The sequence below is a fragment of the Dermacentor silvarum genome, chromosome 8 (genome assembly GCF_013339745.2).
Source record: "Dermacentor silvarum isolate Dsil-2018 chromosome 8, BIME_Dsil_1.4, whole genome shotgun sequence".
Classification (NCBI taxonomy): domain Eukaryota; kingdom Metazoa; phylum Arthropoda; class Arachnida; order Ixodida; family Ixodidae; genus Dermacentor; species Dermacentor silvarum.
Window position 1 is genome coordinate 118,263,645 of NC_051161.1, and position 26,603 is coordinate 118,290,247.

Genomic DNA, 26,603 nt, shown 5'->3' on the forward strand with positions numbered 1-26,603 from the left:
AGGGAGCACGGCGCAGCGTCAGGGGAAGGGGAAAAAGGAGATAAAGATGTTGAAACGAAGGGAAGAGAAGAAGAAGCAGCAAAAGTCTCATCCGATCATGGAGGAGGCTGGTGATGGAGGCGGTGCCCTGCTAGGGACGAGCGCTTAGCGATGGGCGGAGATTCCGTTCAGTTCCACAAACTCCAAAAGGCTATGGAGAGCTCGGAGGTGGGGAGGCGACGGGAACAGGAGGTCGCTGGTTGTCGCAGCAGGTAGACCCTGTTGACGAGCGAGAGGCCGTGGGGGAGGGGGAGGGAAGGGAGGCGACGTTTAGCTGCGGCACGCAGTGCCTATTTATATCAGAGGCTCCGGCAACAGTCACCAACGCCGCACGCATATTGAGCGAACGCGGGCAAAACGCCGATGGCGTCGACAACAGTTCTGCGTGTTGCCGATGCTGCTACATGTCCAAGTTTATACAGCTGATAAAGCTAATATCATTACTCCGTATAGCTCTCTACAAGTTTGCTATCGCAATTGATGCTTCGCCTTTCAGGTGAAACTGCGACAACATTTTTTTTTTCAGAGTGAGATGTCTGCGGTCCAACAACATTGAATCGGCCTGTAGTCTTTGCCTCGCGGCATCGTGTCGCGGGCACTCGAGATGAGCGTGCTGTACGTCTTAGCCCGGCCACAATTTCACTGTCAACAATCTACTCAGTTCCCCTTAGATTGCCCTGTACCTAGTGTGAAAAAGGCTGTAACGGTGCCTTGCAAATATTATGTCTCTCCAACTGCGAGGACATGACAGCGACCATCAAAGCATTGGGACAGGGGGGAGGGGTCCGGCTTGCTCATTCGCAGATACGCTAGTGTGTATGCGCGACCGGAGAATCCGATATGACGAAGGAATCTACGGCAGCTCTCGGCGCAGGATCCGCCGGCGCGTGTGCGTGTGTGGTGTTGCGAATTTTCGATGGTCCGAGGGTCCCCGAAGGGTTGCATGTGTGGTGCCGTGCCAGGTGCCAAGAGGAGGAGTTATCCAGGGAGATTAGAAAAACTGTTTTATATACAAAATGTACATTATTTTACAAGAAGGGCTCCATGATATTGGAACCGTCTACGTGCTAACATCTTTGCATGTGGTAGCGTTTACATCTCCGAGCGTTCTCCATGGTCGAGCGTGCTCTACATCGTCAAGCGTGCTCTACATGGTCAAGCCTCTAGCGTCCTCTACATGGTGAAGCGTCTCTCACAACACTCAAGTCCCCTGTTTTATCCCTTTCGTTTCCCTCTTTCACTCGACGAGGGAATACACTGTAGTTCTTTTAGCCAATCAGCATCTTGGATCAGGTGGCCATATCCCGCACGTGATGTGTCGTCGTTTCCCGCCGGGCTCCGCCTCCAATCTTGTTAGGTCGCCCCCGAACACAGGCAGCGGTTGACAACTTGGGAACCGAACGTTGATGTCGTTCCCCCGGGATTGCCAGACACTGGCCCCTTTCAAGATTCGCCTCTCCATAGCGGTCAGTTCGCGGAATCAGGGAGGGCGGTGGCTGTCTCGAAAGGGCGCCAGTTTGGCGCGTCGCAATCGACGCCGGACCTCGTCGTGGTTCGGGCGGCGCTGGTAATTCACGGAACCGCACCAAAGGGCGACGCTGCCGTTTAGCGACGCATGAGGTAGCCTGAGACCAACTGCTAATCCCTCAGTCCCAGGTGACAATTCTCGGCCGCGAGAAAGGGCGCCAGGATGGCGCGTCTGAGTCGGCGCAGGCCTCCTTTGTCCCGAGGGACCGCCAGACACAACAGCACCCCCGCCGCCAGATGATGCATCGGGAGGTCGAGTTGTTCCATGCAGCTCGGCCGGTTTGATGCCGGCTTCGCTCAAAGCCATGGGGCCGCTGCTTCCAGGAATGATGATCTTCCCGCCAAAGGCCTCTTCATAGGTGGGCTCAGACTGGGCTGCAGAAATGACAAGCTCCAAGCTCCAAGGAGCGACCTTTGTCAGCCACACACAATGCTGCAAGCGCCACTGCAAGCCACTCTCATCGCCAGACTTTACCAATTCCAAAAATCCGACTGCCCCCTATCTAAAGAAAACCCTGAAACACAAGGTGCTCGTTGATCCGGACAAGTACCAAAAAACTTCCGATGATGTGTCTTCGCAAATAGACACCGACTGGGTTTATGTAATGAAGCTAAGTAATTATGAATTAGAGCTTCCACAGATCAGGAACGCGAAGGGAGAACTGACCTTCAGTAATTCATAGTTCGTAACACTTAGCACAACAAAGCTACATAATCATTACATAATGCCATAAATTCTAAATCGGCAAATAGGAAAACCATCTATCCCGTGCCCAAAGTGGCTCACAAGGCCTAACTTATTCTGCATTTTCCCCTGCGCACTTCGAAATTGTGCTGCTTTAATGCTATAAGCTCCATCTGAGCAGGTGGCCGTATTCATGTGAGATACCCTTTTGCAATATTTTGAAGAGAAAATAACTCTATCGCTAATGGCGATCGGCGCAACCTGTTCCTAACGCGCGGTCCTCTCCACGTGCGTGCGGGAACAATCATCCGACGTTTTCCAAAGTCAGCCGAAGTATACTGCCTAACAAAATTTTTTTAAAGCTCAATGTCGTTCAAAAGAAATGTCCTCCAAGAAATAAAAATTAATAAACGCAACCTAAAAAACGTTCCTCGAAAGAAAATCAAAACCAAAACACGACGCGTCATTAACTCGCGTAAAAGCTCAGGTCATCAACTTGCCCAACCTGCGCATGACCTTCTAAACTATTGCAACCCTGACACTAAGCCTATAGCTGACACCAAGTGTACAGCTGTGGTCGCGTAAACACTCCCTTTTAAATCGTGGGTCTAACCCGAGCCGGAAAGCTTAACAACATAATAAAAAAACTGGGGCATTCTTTAAGCCTGTCAAACTTTCAAAACTCGACTAATCTCCCGCAGACGGAATACAAAAGAAGAAAAAAATTCTACCTGTCTTCCCTGTTTCCTTATTCTTGGGCCCAAACGCACCCCTTTCTTTCAGACGCACTCGAGGGGTCGCGCATTCCGGGGATTTCGCAAGGTGCCGTCGCGAAGAAGGCAAAAGCCACTAATTCGCCTGACACACCTCGTGGCTACGACTGTAGCACAGCAGCCTCCAAGTACTGGGAGGGGGATGTATTCACAGAACCGCGCGCACACTGTCCCATTATCTGCGAGGCAGTCGCCATTCATTGCCCCCGCGAGTGATCGGCTCGGGTGGCAGCTTACCGACCGCTTCCTTTTGTCCCTCTGCCTACAGTGTACCTTACGCAATGCGGTCAGGTGACGGTCACCACGCCTGAATCTTCGCGAGACTCGCCTTTTCGCGACGTGCGTCACGCCGATCCTTGACCTCAGCAAACGCCTAAGCTAGGGAGTTACCCTCCTGCGCTTTTCCACATTATCTGGCTGGATCATGATCTTAGCGCGTTTACCAATGTCGCCTTGGCGCTTCGCACGTTTGACTCGAGACGCCCTGACCGCCTCCACCTTTCGCATCCTGCGCTTACGCCTTTTATGTTTGGCATGCTTTGTTGGTCCTGCGGCATCAGCACACGCACTGGAAATTTCGTTGCCCTCTCGGGTTTCACAGTGCGTCTGCCTTTGTAATAGAACATGACCAGATTTGACCATTGAGCAAGCTGGCTCGTCATGAAGTCTAACTTCAGCTGGCCTAGCTCTATCACTGCCGTCGACAGCATGCAAAACTCCTTGCTGGCCTTCGAAGTCGGCCTCTGTTTCCAGAACAGCCTCGCTAAATGGAGAAACAGCTGTTTCTTCGCGCTTGTCACTGTGTCCGTTAACTAGGGGCACAACAACCCTCTCAGCGCACTCTAAACTAGCACTATCAAGACTAGCTTTGTTACTCTCGTCTTGGCCTTCGCAGTCGGCCACAAGTTCTAGGGCGGGAAAACCACCGCTCACTTCGGTGACCGAATTCACCTCGCTTCCGGCTACTAACTCCTTTAACTCGTCACTGCTTGCAGCTGCGTCTGGAATCGTATCTTGGTCCTTTGACCGCTGCTCATTAGGGGACACGCCTAGCAGTCTCTGAGTCTCCTCATGTGTTTTTGCCCTGAAAGCTCCCTTACTGGAGAAGGAACTCTCCCTGCTCCTCCTTAGAGAAAAACTCTCCTGGTTCCTCTTTGGAGAAAACACTCGCCTTTCCTTTGGCGACTTTTCTGACCTATTCGACAATAAATAGGGCAACCTATCTGGCAGGCTGGCTGAAATTGCCGCCGCCGTACACACTTGGCCTAAAGGGCCTTCCGTTTCTGGTGCGGGAAATCCGCCGCTCTCTTCGCTTTGTGTGTGTGCCACTTGCATCACACCTTTTCGAAAGCTTTCTACACTAGTCCTCTCAGTGCTAATGTTACCTTCAACAGGCTCGGCTTTTTCATTGTCTTTTGGGCCTTCGAAGTCGGCCTGCCATGCTACACCAAAGCGCCTGAACAAAGCCCTCTTAGCCCTGTCGTAGTCGCGCGCTTTCTCCTCGGATAAGCAATGCAAGAAACACGCAGCGACACTAAACGGGAGCAGTGCTCCTAATCGCTCGGCCCACGAGTCCCTGCTGACACCCTCTTTCTCACACACTCGTTCAAAACCGGCGAGGAAATTAACAGTACCCTCGTCTGTCTCGAAAGTGTGGAGCTGGCGTCGCGCTGTCCGCCATCTCTCGCGAATTTCGGCATCGTGCCTGCGCCTTTCTGCTTCTTCACGCTCGCGCCTCTCGCGCTTCTCTACAGCTTCAAGCTCGCGCCTCCTGCACTCCTCTGCCTTTTGCTTTCTTTCCTCAATTGTCTCCCAAGCCTCATCAGCTTCCTCGACCGTCACCTCTTCTACCTTCATGACGTCGAGAACCGCTTCTTTAGTTTTTGCGGAGTCGACCGAGATGCCTAACTCCTCGCAAATTAGAAGGAGGTCCTGCACTCTGAATTTCTCCATAGCGATCTCGTTTGCCTTCAAAATTCCCCCTTCTTAAAATTCGCTATTTAAAGAAGGTGAATTTCCCAAAATGGTGCCCGCCAGAAAACACAAAGTTACTCTCCTAGCAACTACCTACTTGTACTAGAGAGTTCTGGCGACATGAAGCGCAAACTCAGGCACTAAGCCCGTCCTTATCGCTACCATCAGGAGATCGCAGAATTTCTCTCTTCGTTCCTTCCTTATGAAACAATTTTCCTGGCCTCTCCGGCCTTCTCCCAACTCACTTCCTCATTCTGTAAAAGCTCCAATTGTTGACTTTTGCCTACCACAGGGACAACCAAAATGCCCATCGGCTCACAACTTTTGAGGAGTTCCTGGATTTCAAAGTTATCCGTATTTACAGTGCACCCTGTGTTTCTTCCCCACTAGTAATTTAGCCCACGAGGCACTATATTCTTGGTCTGCGAGACAAAATCACTAACAACACCAGACCACCATTATCGACTACCTGCGCTAATGAGTCTGGCGAAAAGAGAAGCAAACACGTAGCACTCACCACACCGATGTAGCCAACGCCGGCCGATCCCATAAGCTGCCAGCCACTGTTGCGAATCCCGATATGTCCGTGTGTCCATCAAAGGGTTCATGTGTGGTACCGTGCCAGGTGCCAAGAGGAGGAGTTATCCAGGGAGATTAGAAAAACTGTTTTATATACAAAATGTACATTATTTTACAAGAAGGGCTCCATGATATTGGAGCCGTCTACGTGCTAACATCTTTGCATGTGGTAGCGTTTACATCTCCGAGCGTTCTCCATGGTCGAGCGTGCTCTACATCGTCGAGCGTGCTCTACATCGTCAAGCGTGCTCTGCATGGTCAAGCCTCTAGCGTCCTCTACATGGTGAAGCGTCTCTCACAACACTCAAGTCCCCTGTTTTATCCCTTTCGTTTCCCTCTTTCACTCGACGAGGGAATACACTGTAGTTCTTTTAGCCAATCAGAATCTTGGATCAGGTGGCCATATCCCGCACGTGATGTGTCGTCGTTTCCCGCCGGGCTCCGCCTCCAATCTTGTTAGGTCGCCCCCGAACACAGGCAGCGGTTGACACCTTGGGAACCGAACGTTGATGTCGTTCCCCCGGGATTGCCAGACACTGGCCCCTTTCAAGATTCGCCTCTCCATAGCGGTCAGTTCGCGGAATCAGGGAGGGCGGTGGCTGTCTCGAAAGGGCGCCAGTTTGGCGCGTCGCAATCGACGCCGGACCTCGTCGTGGTTCGGGCGGCGCTGGTAATTCACGGAACCGCACCAAAGGGCGACGCTGCCGTTTAGCGACGCATGAGGTAGCCTGAGACCAACTGCTAATCCCTCAGTCCCAGGTGACAATTCTCGGCCGCGAGAAAGGGCGCCAGGATGGCGCGTCTGAGTCGGCGCAGGCCTCCTTTGTCCCGAGGGACCGCCAGACACAACAGTGGGCCCTCGTAAAATAGGCGCCCCGTCCCTTTCCCCGCCGTCGGAGCGGGTGGCTTATCCGTGCGAGCATTGCTGCGCTGGAAGCTAGGGAGTGCTATGCTGTGCTAACTTCCCCGCCGGCTACATCGCCTTAAGTACAGCCAATCGGCCCAGTCTTCAGATAGTCTGATGCCCCGAGAACAGCATGAGGGTGATGCATAAGGATTTTTCACTCGTACAGTTTGGCGCAGAAACGGAACATAGTTTAAGTAGCGCGCGCGTTCTTGGAGTGTGTGTAAACTTGACTCTGTATACAATGTAAAATAATATTGTGTTTTTTGTTTATTACATAGTTTATTGTTTAGTTTATGTTCACAGTCCTATCATGTGTGTATTAATTGACTCCCTGCTTTAACAAAGTCAATTTTTCATAATTTTAAGCAATAATAGGAGGTCTGTATTTATTTCTTATCTAGAGATACTTCTAATATACTAATAGCTAAGCGCAGTAAATTTATTACATAAACAGTTAGAACAGGAGGGTCCTCGCTCAGTCTTAAAAAAGGCGAGTGTAAGCAAAGAAAAGATGCGGTTCTTCTGAGCAACTTGTGAATCACACTTTGACAGTGTTCGACCTGATTGGCGTAACTGCGCTGTAAGTCGGCCTGCCATTTTATATTTCGACAAAACCTGGGTACTGGGCCGCAAGGAAGCCCAGGCGAGTCGAACCACGGGACACTGGAATAACTACGCAAGGAAGCATAAAGGACAATGGGATCCGAAAGACGATATCAAAGGATAGAGCCCAGCGGTTGTTGGGCTCTTTAGATGGGCTATTAGACAGGTGTGACAGCTGTCACACACCTGTCTTTCTGTCAAATATTTTGTCACACCAAATATTTGTTTGACAAATTTTTGTTGGACAACCATTTTGCCAAAACATATTTTTGTAAAAAAAATATTGAGTCATCGTTCCTAACGCGAAGCACTTACGCGATAGCTGAGAAATTATGCTCACTAAGCCGTAGACTGTTTTGTGTGGCGGTTGCTGGAGTGAATACTCACAGGTGCGATCTCTTTTCTAGAGGCTAACACACAGGTGTAACCTCTTTTCTAGAGGCTAACATCAGCCTCACTCAATGTAAATTGAACTAAATTCTTGGCTTTACGTGGCAAAACCCAGATATGATTATGATGCACGCCATCGTATGGGACTCTGGACTAATTTTGACTACCTGGGGTTTTTTACCGTGCACCCAATGCACTGTACACGGGCTTTCTTGCATTTCGCGCACATTGTAACACGGCCGCCGTGGCCTGAATTTGATCCCACGCCCTCGGGCTTAGCAGTAAAAAGCCAAAGCCACTACACCACCTACGGTGGGTAGCCACCACAATCAACGCCAACCACAGCCAAGTTGAAGCTGACAGAGCTGCGAGTCGCTGACAGCATTGCACTGCGCACTTAATTGCGTACTGCTCAAAGCTTTACTCCCGTCGTGAAAAACGCCTTTCAGGGCTTGCAGGTGGGCACACGCTATGACAAACAACATGCATTTCCTTTGGTTCCACCGCCCACGTTCCTCGACATGCTGCTTGAGGACGTTTGACAAGGACACTATCCCCTTATTAAAGCCAAGTTTTCTATGTCTCACTGATTCGTCCGGGAGCGCCAAAAACGCACTGCAGGAAAGCCAACTTACACAACGGAACTATCTGCGCATCTGTGCACACCATCGTAGAACACTACAGTTTACATTCGCAGTTGTACAGATAAGAACAATGGGAACTGCAACGCTACGCTACCCAGACAAACTGTATATATCTGCATTGAATTACGCGCGTCACGCAATGCATTCCAGGCCGTGACCATGAGTAGGCCGCGGGTGCAGCGCACAACAGAAGAAGAGGCTGCCGTACGTGAATGTAAGCCCGAGCGCGATCGTGCCTGTAAGGCCGATGCCGTGTATCGGCAACGGGCAGTCAGTGAAAGTGTGAGTGTCTGCGTGTAATGAACGACTACATGATCTAAAATAAAGGCTATGCAACTTAACTAAATGTGTATTCATTCAACTTTAACATTGAAAAAGAAATACAATCCTAAACAGGCAATTAAATCACGTATGCATCGCATCTGGTCGCTCAGGATTTCTTGGGTTCGTTGCATGGTCGTTGGCATTGGATTCTGATTTAGTTGGCGTGGGCGAAAGCTTCGCGTTCAACCATCTTTCTTTAAGAAAGGGGCTTTGATCTTTTGTGGATAAAAACATGGACAGGCCTTGAACTAAAGGCCTTAGAATTGTGTGACTCTTTCTGACAAAGCCATCAATCCTGTCACAAGATGTTTGAGCCTTGTTTCGGTATTTGGTGCATCTGGCAATTGTAATTTTGGGCCTTCGCGTTCTTTAGACTCACGCTAGTTGACTGTTTTAGAGTGATGGTATTGGTACAGACGATGCCAGCATGTGTGGAAGGTACAATCTATCGTACTCCTTGATGAAGGACGGGAACCCTTATTTCATTCTTGTGAGGTGCATTTACCACTCATTACGCTTGTCTTGCAGTGAGCGAGCAATGTTCTCTATCTAAACATCAAATTAGGTGTTCGGGAAAGTTTTTGCAGGTTTTTTAGCCGTTTGGGAGCAGGACGTAGTATCAATTTATGCACATCTCAATTAATTATGATAGTCAGCTCAGATTTGGCAATATGTAATACACTAGGTGACCGAGTATCTAGGGTGCTTTGAGAGGCATCCTTGAGCGTTTGTACGAGCTGAATTTGCACTGTCATACAGCTGATTCCACTGAGTGTTGCTATACAGCACGTTTGCTACACGACATGTTCCATTATAAAATGGACAGGCTTCACACGTATTGAGCTCAGACGATAGATATGCAGTACTACACAGATAACAGGCTGTTGAAGTCAGAATATTCACAGCAAGATAAACTGTTTGCTGACTTCCACCTCCTTGTTAGGTTCAAAATGCAAAATATATGCAAACTAGAGTTGGAGTACAGAGTTGTGCAGGCGAAATTACTATCTCTGACTGCTGCACAATCTCTAAAAACAATACTGCACAACTCATCCCAGGGTTACTGTCGACAATAACGCAAATAGCAATCGACAATGGCGTGACGACCACGGCATGACTACAGTAGGATGATGAAGCTGAAAGGACGATGATGGCATGACCACGACACGATCACGACGACGACATGACAATGGAGACGTGATAGCGACTGCCTGACAATGGCCGCATGACAAGGGCGGCATAATAACGATTGAATGACGATAGTATGACTACAATACAATGACAAAGAAATATTGACATCAATGGATCGGCGAAGGTGGTACACGACGACGGCATGACGAAAGCGGGATGACGTCATTGAAGTGATGCAATGATAAAATGACATTATAACGACGACGACTGCGTCAGAAGATGGCGTGACGATGACGCATCAAGAGTGTCGGATGACAAAGCTGGATTGACGGCGATGCATAAACCACGACAGCATCACGACCACAACTGCATACATAGTGACCTAAGACAACTTGCATCACTGTGCAGTGAACGAGGTGCGACGCTGGCCGCATGACGAGCATCAGATCACGAAAGAGGAACGATGACAATTCAACGACCACGATGACATCACCATGGCGGTGTGACGACGAATTTATGACGGCTGTATGACGAAGATGGCGTGACGAGCGCTGTATGACAAAGTTGGAATGACGGCGATGGAACAACCACGACATCTCGTAGTCATCACAAAGCTGAACTGATGACAAGGGAATGACCACGACGGCGTCACCACCGGGAGCAGATACCTAGTGGCCCAAGCCTGTAGACAAGTTGGGCCACTGGGTCGACGTAACAGGATAGATAGATAGATTCAAAACGGCAGAAGTCGGCAAACAATGCTATTCTTATTAAAACATTTGGCAGACTTAACTGCACTTCACGTCTGCATAATGCAAAGCATTCACCACTTATTGAGAACGGTTGTATAAATATTGTAAGTGTTGTATAGCGAACGGTTATGTAAAAATTATATGTTCTAGGGTTAGATTTCTAATAAATATGCAAGAACGTTTGTAAGCGGAAAGTTTGGCCTCGAAATCAAGCTGAAACCTAGCGCCACATACCCAGTTGCACATAACCAGTGGCACGGATCCTTTGGGCATACTCAATGGCCCCTGTGACCTCAGTCGACCCTCTGGTACATCATTTTAGACTGCAGTATCACCGGCCTACAAAAACAACGAGATACCTAGGCTACACAACAACGAGAATCGGTCAAATTAAACGGCGGGCTACTCCACCCACCCACCCACCCACCCACCCACCCACAAAAAATGAAATGTGGTTGCAGAGTCTAAATCATCTAGAAAACAAATGAGCGCAGTTTGCACTATTGGTGCAAGCCTGGGGCAAAGAGCGGAGCTTGTGGTCGACCAAGCTTATACCGATGACACTGGATACTCAAACGTAGACTCTCGCGTTCTCGTTCTCGAAACTCGGGATCTTCGACTCGATGACGCGTCTTCTCGGCTGCAGCTTGGGCACGGTATTGCGGATCGGCTCACCGCCGACGCGCGGATTCTCGCTTGGCCCCACAACGTGTTTCAAAACCTGCAACGTGCAACGCGGCCTGGCGAAGCGTTGATTTGTCTAGGCGAAGCGAGGCACATGCTGTTGCTAGGGGACGCGAAGTGAGGTAGGTCATGGCTAGATGGAGCGGGTGTGCGGTCGTAGCTAAAGTCCCTATATAAGAAAAGTACCGCCATCTACTCTTTCCTCCGCCGCCTCCTCTCCTAAAGCGCTTGCTTTTTTCTTTAGTTTTTGCTTGCGAAAGCCAAGTCGACGGTGGCGCACCTAGAAAGTCCACGCTGAAGCTTTCAGGCCGGGCGCGCACCGCCGCCGCCGCCGGCGACTGCGGCGGCGCAGAGGACTTTCAACATGGCTCTGAGGCGGAAAAAAAGAAAATATAAAGAAGTGAAAAGCGCGCGCTATCATCGTCCAATCGGAGATACAGGAGAGAGAGAAGCGGCGTTTATCAAAGGAAGGTGGTACTTTTCTTATATAGGGACTTTAGTCGTAGCAGCTCGGCGCGGCTGCGCGGGGACGCGGCGTAGCGAGGCGCAGCTATGCCAAGTAGTTGCTAGGCAACGCTCGGTGACGTCATCGCCAGCTGCAGTTTCTGGTCTACGATATACGGGCCTATCTCTGGCTTAAACAGCTCCGCTGTTGAAAGATACGAAGTAGTATTAACGTTTGGTGTGGTCCCAGCGACTGGCGTAGATGCTGCGATACATTCGAGCCAAACGACCACTTGTTGACCAGAGTAAAGTGGTGTAAATAATGAAATCATGCTGTTGTTGTATGCGAGAGTCGACCGTCAGCTACACACGCTTTGTAATGACTGGTTGTGCAAAATAGCCGCAGTAGGGTTTGAGGGTACATAAGAATTGCGCATAAAACTGGCTACATTTGACTATAAATTTTCTGCTCTTGCTTTATCTTCGGCTATACTTGGGCTACAATTTATCCTACTTCGGGCTACGCCACATGACCCGTTCTGGCAACACTGCTTGCAGTAGTCGCAAGCAATTCAATCAAATACCAGCAATGACATTAGCTCCGGTGATGGCACTTGAAGTGATGTGGTGGTAGGCCTGCTGTAAAAACAAACCATGTCTTTAATCGAACAATCCTAACAAAAAGCCAACACTGATGACAAATAATTCTCAAGAAAAAACATTTCCGGTTTACAAGGAAGACGATTCATTTTGTATTTCGATTCGACAGAACTAAGAACCGAGAAACGTCTACGAAAGTTATCAATATAATGGTAAGGAGCTTTCATATTTAATGAGTTTGGCAGTTCAGGGGCCAATAGAACGTGAATGAGCGTGCCCCGCAAACAAATAGATCTCTATTTTCCTACTAAATTTAGTTACATTACAACCCCAGGCTTTCAGTAAGGACATAATTCGGTACTGCTAAGACTTAGCACGCCAATTCCAACATGATTTGATACTTGAAATGAGTTTCACTTACATCTGCATTACACATGCATTACACGTACACATACATTACAGATGCACATACAGGGTGTTTTTTTTTAGCTGCACCAAATATTGAAAATGAGAAAAATATAAATCTTGGTCACGTTATGTTTACCATTCGAGTGTACGGATTGGCGGCTTCTAGATACAGAGCAATTTCCGCATTTCCGAGCATAATTAGCGAAGTTACGGTAAACAGGGGGCTGCAGCAAATGAGTACTTTCGGGCCCGTTCTCGACACTACCTATACCAACGATCAAATTTCGAATAGCGGAGGTCATGTGTGAGCTACGCGAACAATCAGTTCCCCTTGGCAGGCTCCTTGAAACCGAAACTGGCCGCAAAAAGAGCGTCTGTCGTCGATGGCGCCAACCCCCCCCCCCCCCCCCCCCGCCTTTCGTCACGTCTCCGAGGTCACTGCCCGTCCGGCCCGGTGATCTCTTTAAGACGGGAGACAAGGTTTTGAATTTTAGCCTTAACTGTTAATGCGGGAATTCAGAGCAAATAATAAAAAAAGAAATAAAAGGAGAATGCTTTATTGGCAACTGCAGTACGTCAGCCGACTGTGCCCTGCAGCACCTACTCCAAGAAATAAGGGAGCGCTGGTTGCTTCTTTTTTGTGTAATGCGTGAATACATACTTGTCTTCTCCGTGGTGGCCTTTATACATGAAGATATAGGTCGTTTTCTTGGCTTCAGGATCAAAGGAAATTTGTTTGCCCTCCAAACACTCAAAAAATGCATCGTCGTTCCAATTAAAAATAGCCACGACGTGGGGAAACCGTGCGAATGCCTGAAATAAAGATGCTCTGTCTTACGCCAGACGAAAATACAAATGATTCATATATTTTGTATAGGCTTTACTGCTGTAAAAGGTGTTCGCACCATAACTCTTCGCGATACTTCATTTTACTCGTGGAGGAAATATAATATGTTTGCCTAGGTATAGTAGCATTCATAGTAACAGGTACACGATTCGTGTTTCAGGTAATACCCACGACCAACCTATCCTTCTGAAAGAAGTAAGTACTGATGCATCTTATACCATAGGTCAATATGCATGAGCTGATTATAACATAATACACAGGCTGCAGAAAACTCGAAACGAAGACAATAGGGCTTCGTCACATAGAACAGAGTAACGCTATGTACCACATAAATAGAAACGACAGCTACAGAGAGAAAATATGTGTTTTGCATATAGCCGAAAGCGAAGAAGGCAATCTGTACATACACAAAGAAGCATATAAGTGTGCAGTATAACCAGCAGATAGCATACTTTTTTTATCTCAACACAATCGACGATGCAGAGGAGTATCTATTAGATATGGCTATAATTCAGCATAATTTTCGGTAACCGGTACCAATGATCTGCAGGCAGTTTGATTTCTGGTTTGCCTTGAAGAAAAGAATGCAGTCCACTTTGATCAAAGCATGTTACAAAAGCACGGGAACGTGCCCTCGAAGATATCAGTTACACTCAGTGTTCGTTATATACGTATAATCTAGATGCATTCAACAAAATATTTATTTGAGCTTTGTGGTGTGTAGACAAAGAAGTCTATGTGCCATTTCGAGGTTTTTCTGAATTCTACACGCAGTCTGAACGAAGAGTCCCGGGCAGTCAACAACACTGTGGCCAGGTTGAAAAGAATGATGAGGTCAGCGTTTCTGCAGCAGCATTCCGTAGAGTCCAACACACAAATATTTAAGGGAAGTGTTGGTTTCTGATAATAGATCACACAAATGAGGTCTTCTGATTTGTATTTAATTATATGAATAGATGTTTGCGAAGATATTCACGTATGCCTCCTGTACTCCTTGATTACGCAATGCCTCTATGACTGCTGGTATCTCTACTGAATCAAATGCCTTTTCATAATCTATGAAAGCCATATAGAGCCATATGCTAATATCTTAGCAAACATCTACAAGGATTCCACAGCTACCTTGATTCTCCACAAGAAAAGTAGAAAGTTACCTATCAAGAAAGGGGTCAGGCAAGGAGATGCAATCTCTCCAATGCTATTCACTGCATGCTTAGAAGTATTCAAGCTCTTAGACTGGGAAGGCTTAGGAGTGAGGATCAACGGTGAATATCTCAGCAACCTTCGGTTTGCAGATGACATTGTCCTATTCAGCAACAATGGAGACGAAATACAGCAAATGATTGAGGACCTTAATTGAGAAAGTGTAAGAATTGGGTTGAAGATGAATATGCACAAGACAAATATAATATTCAATAGCTTGGCAAGAGAACAAGAATTCAGGATCGCCAGTCAGCCTCTAGAGTCTGTAAAGGAGTACGTGTACCTAGGTCAATTACTCACAGGACCCCTGACCCTGACCATGACCCTGACCATGAGAAAGAAATTTACAGAAGAATAAAATTGGGTTGGAGTGCATACGGCAGGCATTGCCCAATCCTGACTGGGAGCTTACCACTGTCGCTGAAAAGAAAAGTGTACAATCATTGCATTCTACCGGTGCTAACATATGGGGCAGAAACTTGGAGGTTAACAAGAAGCTCGAGAACAAGTTAAGGACCGCACAAAGAGTGATGGAACGAAAAATGTTAGGCGTAACGTTAAGAGACAGGAAGAGAGCGATGTGGATCAGAGAACAAACGGGGATAGCCGATATTCTAGTTGACATTAAGCGCAAGAAATGGAGCTTGGCAGGCCATGTAATGCGTAGGATGGATAACCGGTGGACCATTAGGGTTACAGAATGGATACCAAGAAAAGGGAAGTGCAGTCGAGGTCGACAGAAAACCAGATGGGATGATGAAGTTAGGAAATTTGCAGGCGCAAGTTGGAATAGGCTAGCGCAACACAGGGGTAATTGGAGATCGCAGAGAGAGGTCCTTCGTCCTGCAGTGGACATAAAATATAGGTTGATGATGATGATGATGATGATGATGATGACATGAATAGACTTAAAAGTTATGCGTATCTTGGTTTCTGGTGTTTTACGTGCCAAAACACGATTTGATTATGAGGCGCGCTGTAGTGGGGGACTCCGGATTAATTTGGACCGCCAGGGGACCTTTAGCATGCCCCCAATACACGGCGACATAGGGTTTTTGCATTTCGCTCCCATAGAAATGCGGCCGCCGCGGCCGGGATTTGGTCCCCTCGACCGCATGCTTAGCAGCTCAACAACATAGTCGCTGAGCCACTGCGGCAGGTAGATGCGTGTGTACAATTCTCCTTATTTTGATCCGATGCAACGTGTATATGCATGCACTGTTCTTAAGGCGAAAGCCTTAGGCGTGCATGTTCGCGGTGCCCTTGGCGGTGAGCTTGAAGTGACCTTGGCGAAACTGGGCCTTGGCAAAAATGGCCGACGGCGCAAAGAGTAAAAACACGTCTAAAATGCTCGCATTGACGTCACGTTTCCCAAGGAAGTTCCTGCAAACAAAGTAAATTAGCGGCGTTGAAAAGAAAATTTGATAAACTTCGTCCTAGGTGGAAATTGAACAACGGCCTCTGCGGTGCGAGACGAGCACGCTTCCTTGAAGCCACGGCTGCTTTTTTTTTCTTTGTTACCCCTTTCGCAACAATACGTACACACGTACAAATACAAAGCAGGTGACTTGGTGGTACACAATATTAATACATCATTTGGCTAGACTGTACCGATTTAAAAGGCCTTCGAAGAGGCCACCACAGACACGAAAGCATCAAGCTCCTGAAAGCACTATGATGCTTCCGTTGGTTCCGTCATGTGCTTTAGGGCATTCCTGACATTCGTGCGCGTTTTCCACACGCTGTTCATACAAAAAAACATTATCATGTCAGCCGGCACTCCCCCTGCGTCTGCGCATGGCAAGAAAAGAATGCCGAAAGGGCTTATCGACAGTTCTTTTTTCAGAGTTGGCTTGAGAACGTCCCGCAAGAAAACGGAGTCATGGCAATCCAAGAAGATGTGCTCGAGAGTTTCAGATTTGTTGAAGCCACGGCTGCTCCACGGTGGTGGCCTACAGTGTGTGCCTTGCTGCACACGTCACGTGGTCACAGAGACGGGCTCGTGCCACAGCTCGCGCGTTCATCATTGTCGTTTTCCATAGCTGGCTCCTATGCCACTGATGATACCAGCGTTCCCAAAATGCCCCTCGCGCTCGAGCCACTGCTCGCGCTTTCGTCGTCGTCTTCTTCTTCCACAGCTGGCAGGCTTTCGCCTTCATGTTTTTCAAACGTGTAACACTTGCCTACTTTCCTTTTTTTAATTGCATCGCATGTTGATGTAATGAAATGCATTACATCAACATTAATGCATTTATGCATTACAGTGTTTAGAAGCTTACAACCGTTATACAATCGAAGCTTACAAAAGTCGTACAATCGGAGCTAGACTTCTTGCAAGACATAACCAGCAGCAATGGGAAGTACATGTGTGGCAGTAAGGCAATTTCCTGAACGCCACATATGAACGTTTAATGTAGTACCTAAAGTGCAGCGTGTTAGTGCACGCACTAGGCCACAGCTTTAGTCAGCAAGATGGCTGCGACGTGACGTGTGCAAACACGCACGCACTAGGCACTAGCCAGAACCGTGGAGGAACCATGGCTTCAGTGGCTCGGGCGAGGTGGCTCGGCATGGGCTGAAGCCAGGGCTCATACTCGGTTCTGGCTTACTGAAGGTGTGCCTAGGTCCCCTTTTTTCGAGAAAACGCTGCTCAAGTGCCTAGTGTGGTTGAAAACTGTGATCCCGTTCCTGAGTGTATTTCATGTCTGGACGCTTGTGTTTTCCTGATTTTCGAACTTGCATAGGACTGCCTAGCATGTGCGAATTGTTTTTCTTTCATGTGTGTTTAAATGTAACGCAACTAATTTTCCATGAAACTACTCATAATTCCATGCAAAAAAAAGAAGGTGTGGCTTCAGGGAAGCGGGCTCGTCTAGCACTCTGGAGGCCTGGGTTCGATTCCCACCCAGACCGAAACGTACCAAATTTTTTTTCAAAGCCACAAATTTACTTAGTTTACAGGAACCTCCTGGAGAAATGTGACATCAATCCAAGCACCTTTTGCGGCGTTGGCCGTTTTTCCTCACGGCCCAGTTTAGCCAATGTCACCACCAAGGGCACGCGAAGGGAACGCCAGGGGCACGCCAAGGGCACCCCCAACATTGAAACCTAAGGCTTTCGCCTTAATAACCACTGTGAAGAGAACTCTTTTTTTTTCATATTTACTGCGAATATGCTTTATGGAGATAGATTGTATGGTAATGTGACTGTTTTTGGTGAACTCGTTTAACCATGCAGAAAGTGTAAAACTTACAACTATTTTCGGTAACTAGTAGGACGTTTGTTGGCTTTCCATTATTCTGTCTGGTATGCGTGTGTGGTACACAGCGGAGTTATTAAAGCGAAGCTTTCTGTGACTCTTCTCCCGACGTTCCGGGCGCTGCTGCTGCTGTGATGGTCTTGCCGCGCGTGCCGCTGGGTTTCTTGCGACACGACCAGATGGCGCTCTCCTCCTGATTGTGCTAGAGTTACTGTATATGCTCCCTTCGGGAGAAGAGTTGCGCATGGGTCCGCCATCTTGCCCGCCAACGCATCCGGGTTAAGCAGAGAAGCCACTCCTCTTGAATGCAGGATTCGGCGCGGCTCAGCTGCCGAGTGTGCTTGCTCCTTCATTCCGCGAAGGCGGTGGCGCGGCGGGCGACAGCGCACAGAGGCTCCCGATGATGGTGGCGCAGCGGGCCGCAGTGCAGGCCATAGAAACTCTATGGTGCAGGCGCAGCTGTGAAGTTGGCTTTCCCTGAAAAGGATGCTTCTTCGCATGTGACCAGATTTGGCGAATAGGGGCGCGAGCGGCGCGTTCCATCAGATGCGCAACTCTGCTCCTCAAGGGGACCATATACAGTAACTCTAGGTATTGTACGCGCGCGCTGCTGGGTTACTTGCAGCACCACCAGATGGCGGTCGCCTCCGTGCATCCCTAGGGATGCTACATGAAAGCGGTGTTTTAGGGAGATGACAACAGAAAAAATTTTGACCGCTATTTAATGCCAAATTTGGTGAGTAGCCATCTTGATTCCCAATCTGACCAGAAGTCGCGGCGCATTCCTTCTTTTTTTTTGTCACGCTTTGATGTACCCATATTGGCACGCGATCTATTAAATTTCTCTAATTTAGTTCCATACCAATGTGCGCACGAAGCCTGTATACATATTAATCATACTAGTTGCCTTTTCCTTTTATTTTAACACATAAAACTTGCTTTTTTTCTTTTGCATGTCATGCGGCACGTATAAAGCAACAAGTTATAAGGCACGGTGGCGTTCACGTGGTAGTATTATCTTACAGCAAGAATGTGAACTGCTCTAAGCACTGTCGTTGCCTTCCACTTGTACGTAATATATAATGGGTGTTTTTTTTCGAAGTGTGCTGTACTAATGACTGTGCTTACTTGCCTGTTTAAGTAAAACATAGACGTGCGGTGTACTGCGCTCAGACACGCTATATGTCTCCGGCTGCCGAGGCCAAAGTTTACTGAAAAAGCCTTATTAGTTTCACAGCACCAAAGGCTGTCTGTCGGCTGTTCTTTCGCCATTTTGATTCCTATTCTTATAATTTGTCGGAAAGTTTAATCCGCTAATTTAGCTAGCGGCGGCAAGTACCTTTCAAAGGCTATCACCTCCCTAAAGCAGAGCTTTCATTAGGCTCCGTGCGCATCCCGGCCGCCGCCGGCGCGGGAGCGTTTCAGTTTGTGCGTGAGGCACGTGCTGTGCTTGCTTTCCTATCCGACAAAAATGCAGGTGCTGAGCTGTGGAGGCCGCGTGCTGGGCTGTGATAGTGCAAACATTACAATCGTTCATAGCCTGAAGAAAGCGCTGGCAGCCGGCGTCTCACCAGCGTGCTGGCTACGTATGTAGAAGGAGCACGTAATCACGCACCAGAAAAAATAATGCCTCCAAAGCGTGTACTCAGCGTCAAGGACACCCACGGTCGAAAGAAGCGTCGCGCGGAACAGGATCGTCTTCGCTACGCAGCGAATCGTAGTGTAGACAGCGAATGTATGTATACCTACAATTATAATCAATAATTGATGCTCACAATTCAACTAAAGTTTAACACTTCTGCCACGGTGCGATGCGCCATGTGAGGCAATGATAATGATCAACCCTCTCAGAGGTTGAGGACAATGACGGACAACAACAACCCAAGAAAACACGTCTCCCTGTGTGTTCTGCGGACTAGGCAGACAAAAAACAGTGGTGCACGCAAGATAACGTTTAACATAAACTAACCACTCTCCTATTGGACTAAACGCTTAAGAAATTACACATTCACTGCCAACATCACCACTAATTATCATCAATCAAAGCAAACAGCATTTTAAGCTTCGCTTACACGATCCCCACACTGCGTGGGATCCGCGTATATATTTTTTTCAAATGAACCAGAGTTATTTATTTCTTTTTGACAATGTGTTTTGTAGAAACAAACTTTTCTGTCTCCAATGATTTAAAAATTACTTTTCTCACACTCTTTAAATTACCACAATATTTTTGAACCACATTCCTTGATTTGTCTTAATTAAAATAGACAGATTTATGGAACCCTCTGTTTGCAGCTGCTTGAATGAAGCCTTATGCTGTTCATTTGTTCGAGGCAGCCCTGCATTTTGTTATTGGAAAATGATTTATTGAGACACTCCTGGTACATCACTTTTTTGTTTATGTTGTGTGTCAACATGGTGAGGTTGATTTGTGGTCAGCGCAATAATTTCGAGAAGCTTTGTGAAAGAGTAATATTCTCTGCTTTCATCGTTCATTACCGGAACGTCCAAGCATCTACACGTCTGCCATGGCGGCATCCTGGCATTTATAGAGCAGCTTTAATTATAAAGTTTGTTTACAGTTTGTGAAATCCTCAGTTTTGCCAAATTGAGTAGTATACCACTATAAAACCTGTACGCAAAATATAAACTCGTAGGTAACTCTAAAACACGGAGACCTGTTCGTGATACTGCGCGTTATGTTCAACGGATTGCTTGCTTTTTTACATTGTTTGTATTTTGCCACTAGGCCAAATATACTGTAGCTCTCTATCATGCATAGGGTCCTTCCACCATCTCTTGATGTATATAGAACGTGCAATGAAACGTTGACGCAATGTAAAACCGAAACTTATTTGGTTCACAGTTTTCAGTTGTGGAACTATCGTCATCGTCTGCGTTTGAGCCTACTTCGACGAAGAGTTTCATAACTAGCTTCGGTTGTGAAGAAAATGGCAGTCTTACGTTTCGACAAAACTTCATTGTGCCATGATCTTTGGCCGTGATTGGCGCTGGCTGACACTCTCAGGGATAATCTCGTAAATCTACAAAACTACTACAGAAAGTTGACGGGAGGAGGATTGCCGCTCTAGCTTTATTACGAAAGCATCACACAAGTAATGCGGAAGGTGTTACTCCGGCTTCGACATGCGCCAACTTGCGTTTTCGTTCGTGTCCATTTCCCCGTTACTTATTTTTTGTACATGGTAAATAAAATTAACATCCGATTTCCTAGATGCCTTCTCTGGCTGCATTGCCTGTTTAAATCAAGAATCATGTCGTTATTACAATCGCACCTCAAGATATTAAGATGTCATCAATTTTACACTGAGATATACATTTATTACGAGAGAAAAGTCAAGAGGTCGGCCTGAATCGATGTTTTGACCTGCTATTCGGCATTGGGGGAAGGGGCATGGGTGTAGAAAGAAAGAATAGAGAAGACGTTGATTATAAGGATGAAGATGGTGGTGAAAAACTTGCACGGTCCAATACTCTTCAACGTCTCTCGTCCAGACCGCTCTTATGCTAAAATTTGATGAGAGCCTTCAGACTATCAGATTGATGACGATGATCAGGCGAAGGTCCCAATAGGACCTCTTCAGTCAATGGTGCAACGTCAAATTTCGACAAGATGCCTGTCAGCGATTTTCTCTGTACACCGAATCGCGAGCAGATGCACAATGCAGCGCATGCCGCAGTACGGCCCCAAAGTGGCGGATAGATTTTCGTTGCGTTCGCTCACCGCCGTGTACTGGACAATTTTTCTAGGCCTCTCATTTTCATGAATCCGAAGTTATGCGAAGCACTGTGCAGGTAGCCGGCAAGCCAACATGATTTGGGATTTCGCAAAGTGCACCAAGGTGGACGAATGCGTATGTGTAAGGTGAGCACTTGTGTGTGTGTGCTGCTCGAGCGTGCATATGTGGCGACAGCAGCAAGACGCCGATGAAGACGACGGTAATATGACAGCGACGGCTTGAGGATTGATTTCGTTTTGCGCATTCCGGCGGAGCAATACTACAGCCCGGTCCGTTACGACCAGGACCGATCCCGGTACAATGACCCACAGCGTCTACGTAGCATTAGCTGCTACGAGAAACGGACCTGGAGAATATGAGCAGATTGCGTAGGGTAGCGCAGTCTACCACCGAGTCTCAAAGCGATGGTCGTCACTAGAGAAAAATTGGCCACACTGACCTGATCTAGCTTTTCATAAGCAACTTGTACCGACGTGACGCACACACCAGTGGTCTCAAACAGCTAGTCAGCGTTGACACGAGAAGTGTGTGTGTGTGATCGCGGCCTAATAATGTTTTCATAAAAGCGATCATTGCCTATTGGTTAGACAGCTAAATCATTGGCCTGCTGCGACGTTAAGTCGCTGCTCAATTCCATTATTAGAAATTTGGATTTCTTAACTGAAAAGGCTCGTAACGATGCTAAATAAAGAAACTACCTACTGAAACGCGTCTGAAATGATCCACAGAATGCTTCGCATTAGAACATGTGGTGAGAATTGAGTTGTATATTGGAAATATGACGTGCGGTCAAACATTTTACCTCGAAAGCATCTGGAGTCTCTCGGTGGAGTTCCCTCGGTCCTCCTCTTGCCAACACAGTGAAAGGGAACAAAGCGCCCGTAAGTAGCGGTATCAAGACAATTATCATGCTTTTCTCCGAGATTTGCTTCAGAAATTATGCAAACGATTCGCTCTGGTAAGTTGACGAGAGACGCAGTTATTGTTCTTCTCTTCAAAGGTAATCACGGAATGTCTGTAAAATCATTGCTTATTCCCTATATGAGCTAAATCTAACAAACTCTTCACAGCTGCGTGCCCTCGAGCAATACCCATAAAGTTGATCGTCAAAGAAAAAAAGCTCTCTAATCTGGCCAGCATTGTAATCGACTTTGTCGTGGAAAAACGGGAACATCGAGTTGTCACAGCCCTTTTTCCGAGGTCAGACTAGCACCATTCTCTACAAAAATGACAAATTGACGGCTGTTTTACGGCAAAGAAACATACCCGGCCGCGCACATACCGACATTGTTTCTACTCGTGATCATTTTTATCGTCTCTTTCTAGGTTGCAGGTCTGAGGTTGATGAACGAGCTGAAGTATTTCGAACCCAAATCGCGTTGCAACAAGGCTGCGTACTAGAATCTAGGTGCATCGTTGCACCAGCCTTTCCTGCCTGGAAACAGCAACAAAATCCATATGTCACTAAGGGTAAGTGACACAGCATTGCGTTCAACCGGAAACGGGTCATATATTTCTTTGTAGTGTTGCTTTCCCCCACCGTTAAATCTAACTTTTGTTTTTCCATAGGCGCTTTTATGACCTGCGCATTTATTTGTTGTGTGTCTTATGTGGAGGAAAATGTTTCACGCCCTTCTCTTGGAAAAAAAAATTCAGGTAGATTGCTGTACATTTTGATAAGCTTTCTCGCACAGTGGTTTCGAAAAAAGCTATACGTAATGAGCATGTGCATGTAGCATGGTGTAATGTTTATAGACAACCGACCTATAAAATAACGTAACTTACGAATATGAGACGTATTTATGCCTAGGAATTTGGTGAGGCCCAGCTACTGACTTCATTTGTACGAAGAGAACTGAATGCTTGAGCTCAGCAATTGAATCGCCCAAACGAATGGCTGTCATATAAATTCAAATTTAACTTTAAACCGTTCGCTTGTTACAAAAATTGTTTCAATAAAAATTCTGGGATATTACGTGCCACATGGGGTAGCCAGGGATATCGGAATAATTTTTACCACCTGGGGTTCGGTAACGTTCACACAATGCACGGTACAGGGTCGTTCTTGCATTTCGCAGCCATCGTAATACGGCCACCGTGGCCAGGTATCAAACCCAGTACCTCGTGCTTCGCAACGCACAGCCGTAGCCGCTAAGCCATCGCCGAAGGCTTATCGCTTGTTTTTAATTTGCATTTTATGATCCATTCTTGTAAAGGGTCTGAAAAGGCCGGAACGTGAAATTTCACACCGGCAAAGGCCGGCGAGAAATTGCCGCGCGACTGGCCGCTCGAGGCATTTTGCGTATATTCGCGGGCTTCTTTCACGCTCGGAAAAACACTTTTATGTAGCATGTATTGAGCAACAAAAAGTTGTATCGGCAGTTTTTCAGGTTGGCCTAGAATTTTCTCATTCACAATATTTATTTAATTAAATTTGAGTAATTGAGTAAACTATAAAGACTAATTATGTAGTTAGGCGGAATGAAAAAAAATAATCTGAGTATGTCCAAGCGACGCTAAACAACAGTACCTTGGTCTCGGCCTTTGCAACAGTACCTTGGCGCGGCCTTTGCATATTCCTAAATGTTGTTACATGATAGCTGAAACACCCTGTATACAGTACAGACTGGTTTTTTCGGTGTCGGTGGCACGAAAGCCTGTCGCACTACGCCGACTCGTAGTCGTCGTTCGCGTCGGCGGCTTTCTCGGCCAAGTGTAATGTGTGCTTCTTCGCGACAAAGTTTGCCGACTAGTCAAATCATCATCGGTGTCTTGACAGCGTCTTGTGGGCATCGATATTATGTCGGTCCAGTGTGACCTGGCCTATGGGCATTCCAGTTTGGTCATGCGGATTGATAAAGTGATTGAATATGAGGATTGATAAAGCGGCGAAGCGTTTCCTGTTTAAATAGCATGGCATAACTGCGACGAAAAAAAAATTACCGACGATTGCGATACTAGCTAGTGCGGAATTTAAGCGCGGCTGTATGCGTGTTTCCATTTCGCGATGCATTGGGCTGGCGAGGACAATCCGTATCGTGCTGCACGTTGCAAACGGAGCGAAGTGTGGCGCGACTGCCTCGCTAATCGGGAGATCGCGAGAGGAAGCAACCGCCGCAGACAACCTCCGCTCGTGCAGCGCTTTGTTTCCATACAGGCGACGTGCGCTTCTGTGGCGCCATCTCGTAGCTATCGTCACCGCAAAGCCCCTCGTGCGCGGCACTACGCTTTTCTTCTCACTCTTTCGCCATACCCTCCTCTGCTTTCCGCCTCATGGTTCCACTGCACTCTCTTCCTCGCGCTCTCGCCCCTTTTTTTTTTCATCCCCCGCTGCGCTCCGCGTTTGCTCTCATCTTTCGCCGCGCTCGTTCGCTCGATTACGAGGTAGGACGACGACGCCGACGCTCGCCGTAGGAACGTAAGCCTGAGAGCTGCGCTCTAAAAATTGGGCCCTGGTTACCGATCACCGGAGCGATGAATTCACGACACGCGGCGCCCCGACTCCCCCGAGTACGCCGATAACGAGAGTGCCACGCGCGATCCATGTTCAAAGCAGGTGTAGCCGAAAAGTGACGCATATGTTAAACTTAAAGTGTGCCCTTTAGGAGAGCTGGTCTTCTTGCTAAAAAAAAAAACGGTTGCTCAATACAAAATATTTCTAGCTGAACAGACAAGAACGGCGCTAAATGTAGCGACAACATTACTAAAATGTAAACACTCGTGATCACCGCTGCCGGACTGCCACACACTTCGGAGCATCGGGTCGCGCGTTTAAGCAAGTGTCGCTCTCCATTCTTACATACGCTACAGAGCAGTTGTAAAAACAACGAAATAAAAGTATTGTAAGAACAGTGCAATAAACCTACTTATATGTATGACCGACGGGGCATTACATATGGCAGTCAAGCAGCGTGAGGACGCGTTGGTTGCTGTCATTTGCCATTATTAGATTGCAGTGGCCTAAATGTTTGCGACACGGCAGAGATACTGGCGAAAAATATAGAAAAAAGGAAAGAACAGAAAATAACGCTTACAGTTTTCTCCTTCAGATATATTAACCGCTGCCTGAAAAGTTACAGCCTTTGCCGCATTATTACTGTTCATTTTGGCGTTTTGAAGACTGATCCTTGTGCGCTTTACATACATTCTATTCTGGCCTCTTGTTCGTCTATCCAGCGCCTAGAGCTGCTTTAATCTTTTTTTTTCTTTATTGCCTGGCTTTGACACAAAACAGTTTCACCACGAGAACAGTCACAATAAGAAAACACAATGTACAATCGGGCCCGCGACGCAGCAGAGAGGCTCGGCCTTTCTGTACCGACGTGGGAGTGGCCCGCTACGTGGTGACGCGCGTTCCGACGGACCGTAATAAAGTTTGATCATACCATGTACAATGTACATTTGGTGAAGGCGTATTCAACCAGCATTCTTTTGGCTTCGTCTAATTAAAATTCGCGCAATGTCACCAGCAACTCTACTCTTGAGAACCACTCGGGAGGTTCCGCTAAGGCTTTATGGATTTCCAGGAACCAAATAATATTCCAATTCTCACGAAAAGAGAGAAATCCAATTCTCACGAAAATAAATTCGTGCAAGCCGTGCATCCTTGTCAACGTAATATCCTGCCATTCTGGAGCACCAAATACAGTGGAGGCCCATAAGCATAATTAGACCAAAAGGTACCCCATCTTCGTTATCTATGCTTAAGTACCGAATGTCATACGGGTCTACTGCAACTTTTTCCATATTGTTCCCTGTAATACCTCCCAAAAATCTTAATCGACGACCAACAGAATGCTAGCGCTGATGGGCGCCGAACTGTCCTACGGCACGGACTCCTCCCTCTTGTTGATGAAGGTTCTTATCTCGCGCATGTTATGACGGGAGCGTATGCGTTTATGATAAGGATCTCTGCTCGTATTTTAACCACTGTATTCTGAAGAGAGAGCGAAGCTTCGCGGAAAGCGGTTGCGGAAGAGCCTATGATTGGTCCACTATATATATCTTCAAGGCGGCAATCTGGATTGTTCGCGCGTACGTCCAACGTAGCTTGAGAAATTTCGATGTTC

General features: G+C 47.3%; 1 protein-coding gene across 1 annotated transcript in view; it reads right to left on the bottom strand.

Annotated features, from left to right (window-relative positions):
- Nucleotides 1-22,542, bottom strand: part of LOC125947336 (uncharacterized) — a 32,081-nt gene extending 9,539 nt beyond the window's left edge. Inside the window, exons 1-2 of the mRNA XM_049671816.1 lie at nt 22,337-22,542; nt 13,126-13,277 (exon numbers count right to left, since the gene is read on the bottom strand). Coding sequence (XP_049527773.1) covers nt 13,126-13,277; nt 22,337-22,444 — 260 coding nt within the window. The 5' untranslated portion in view covers nt 22,445-22,542. The remainder of the gene's footprint in view (nt 1-13,125; nt 13,278-22,336) is intronic.
- Between the last annotated feature and the right edge of the window lie 4,061 nt (nt 22,543-26,603).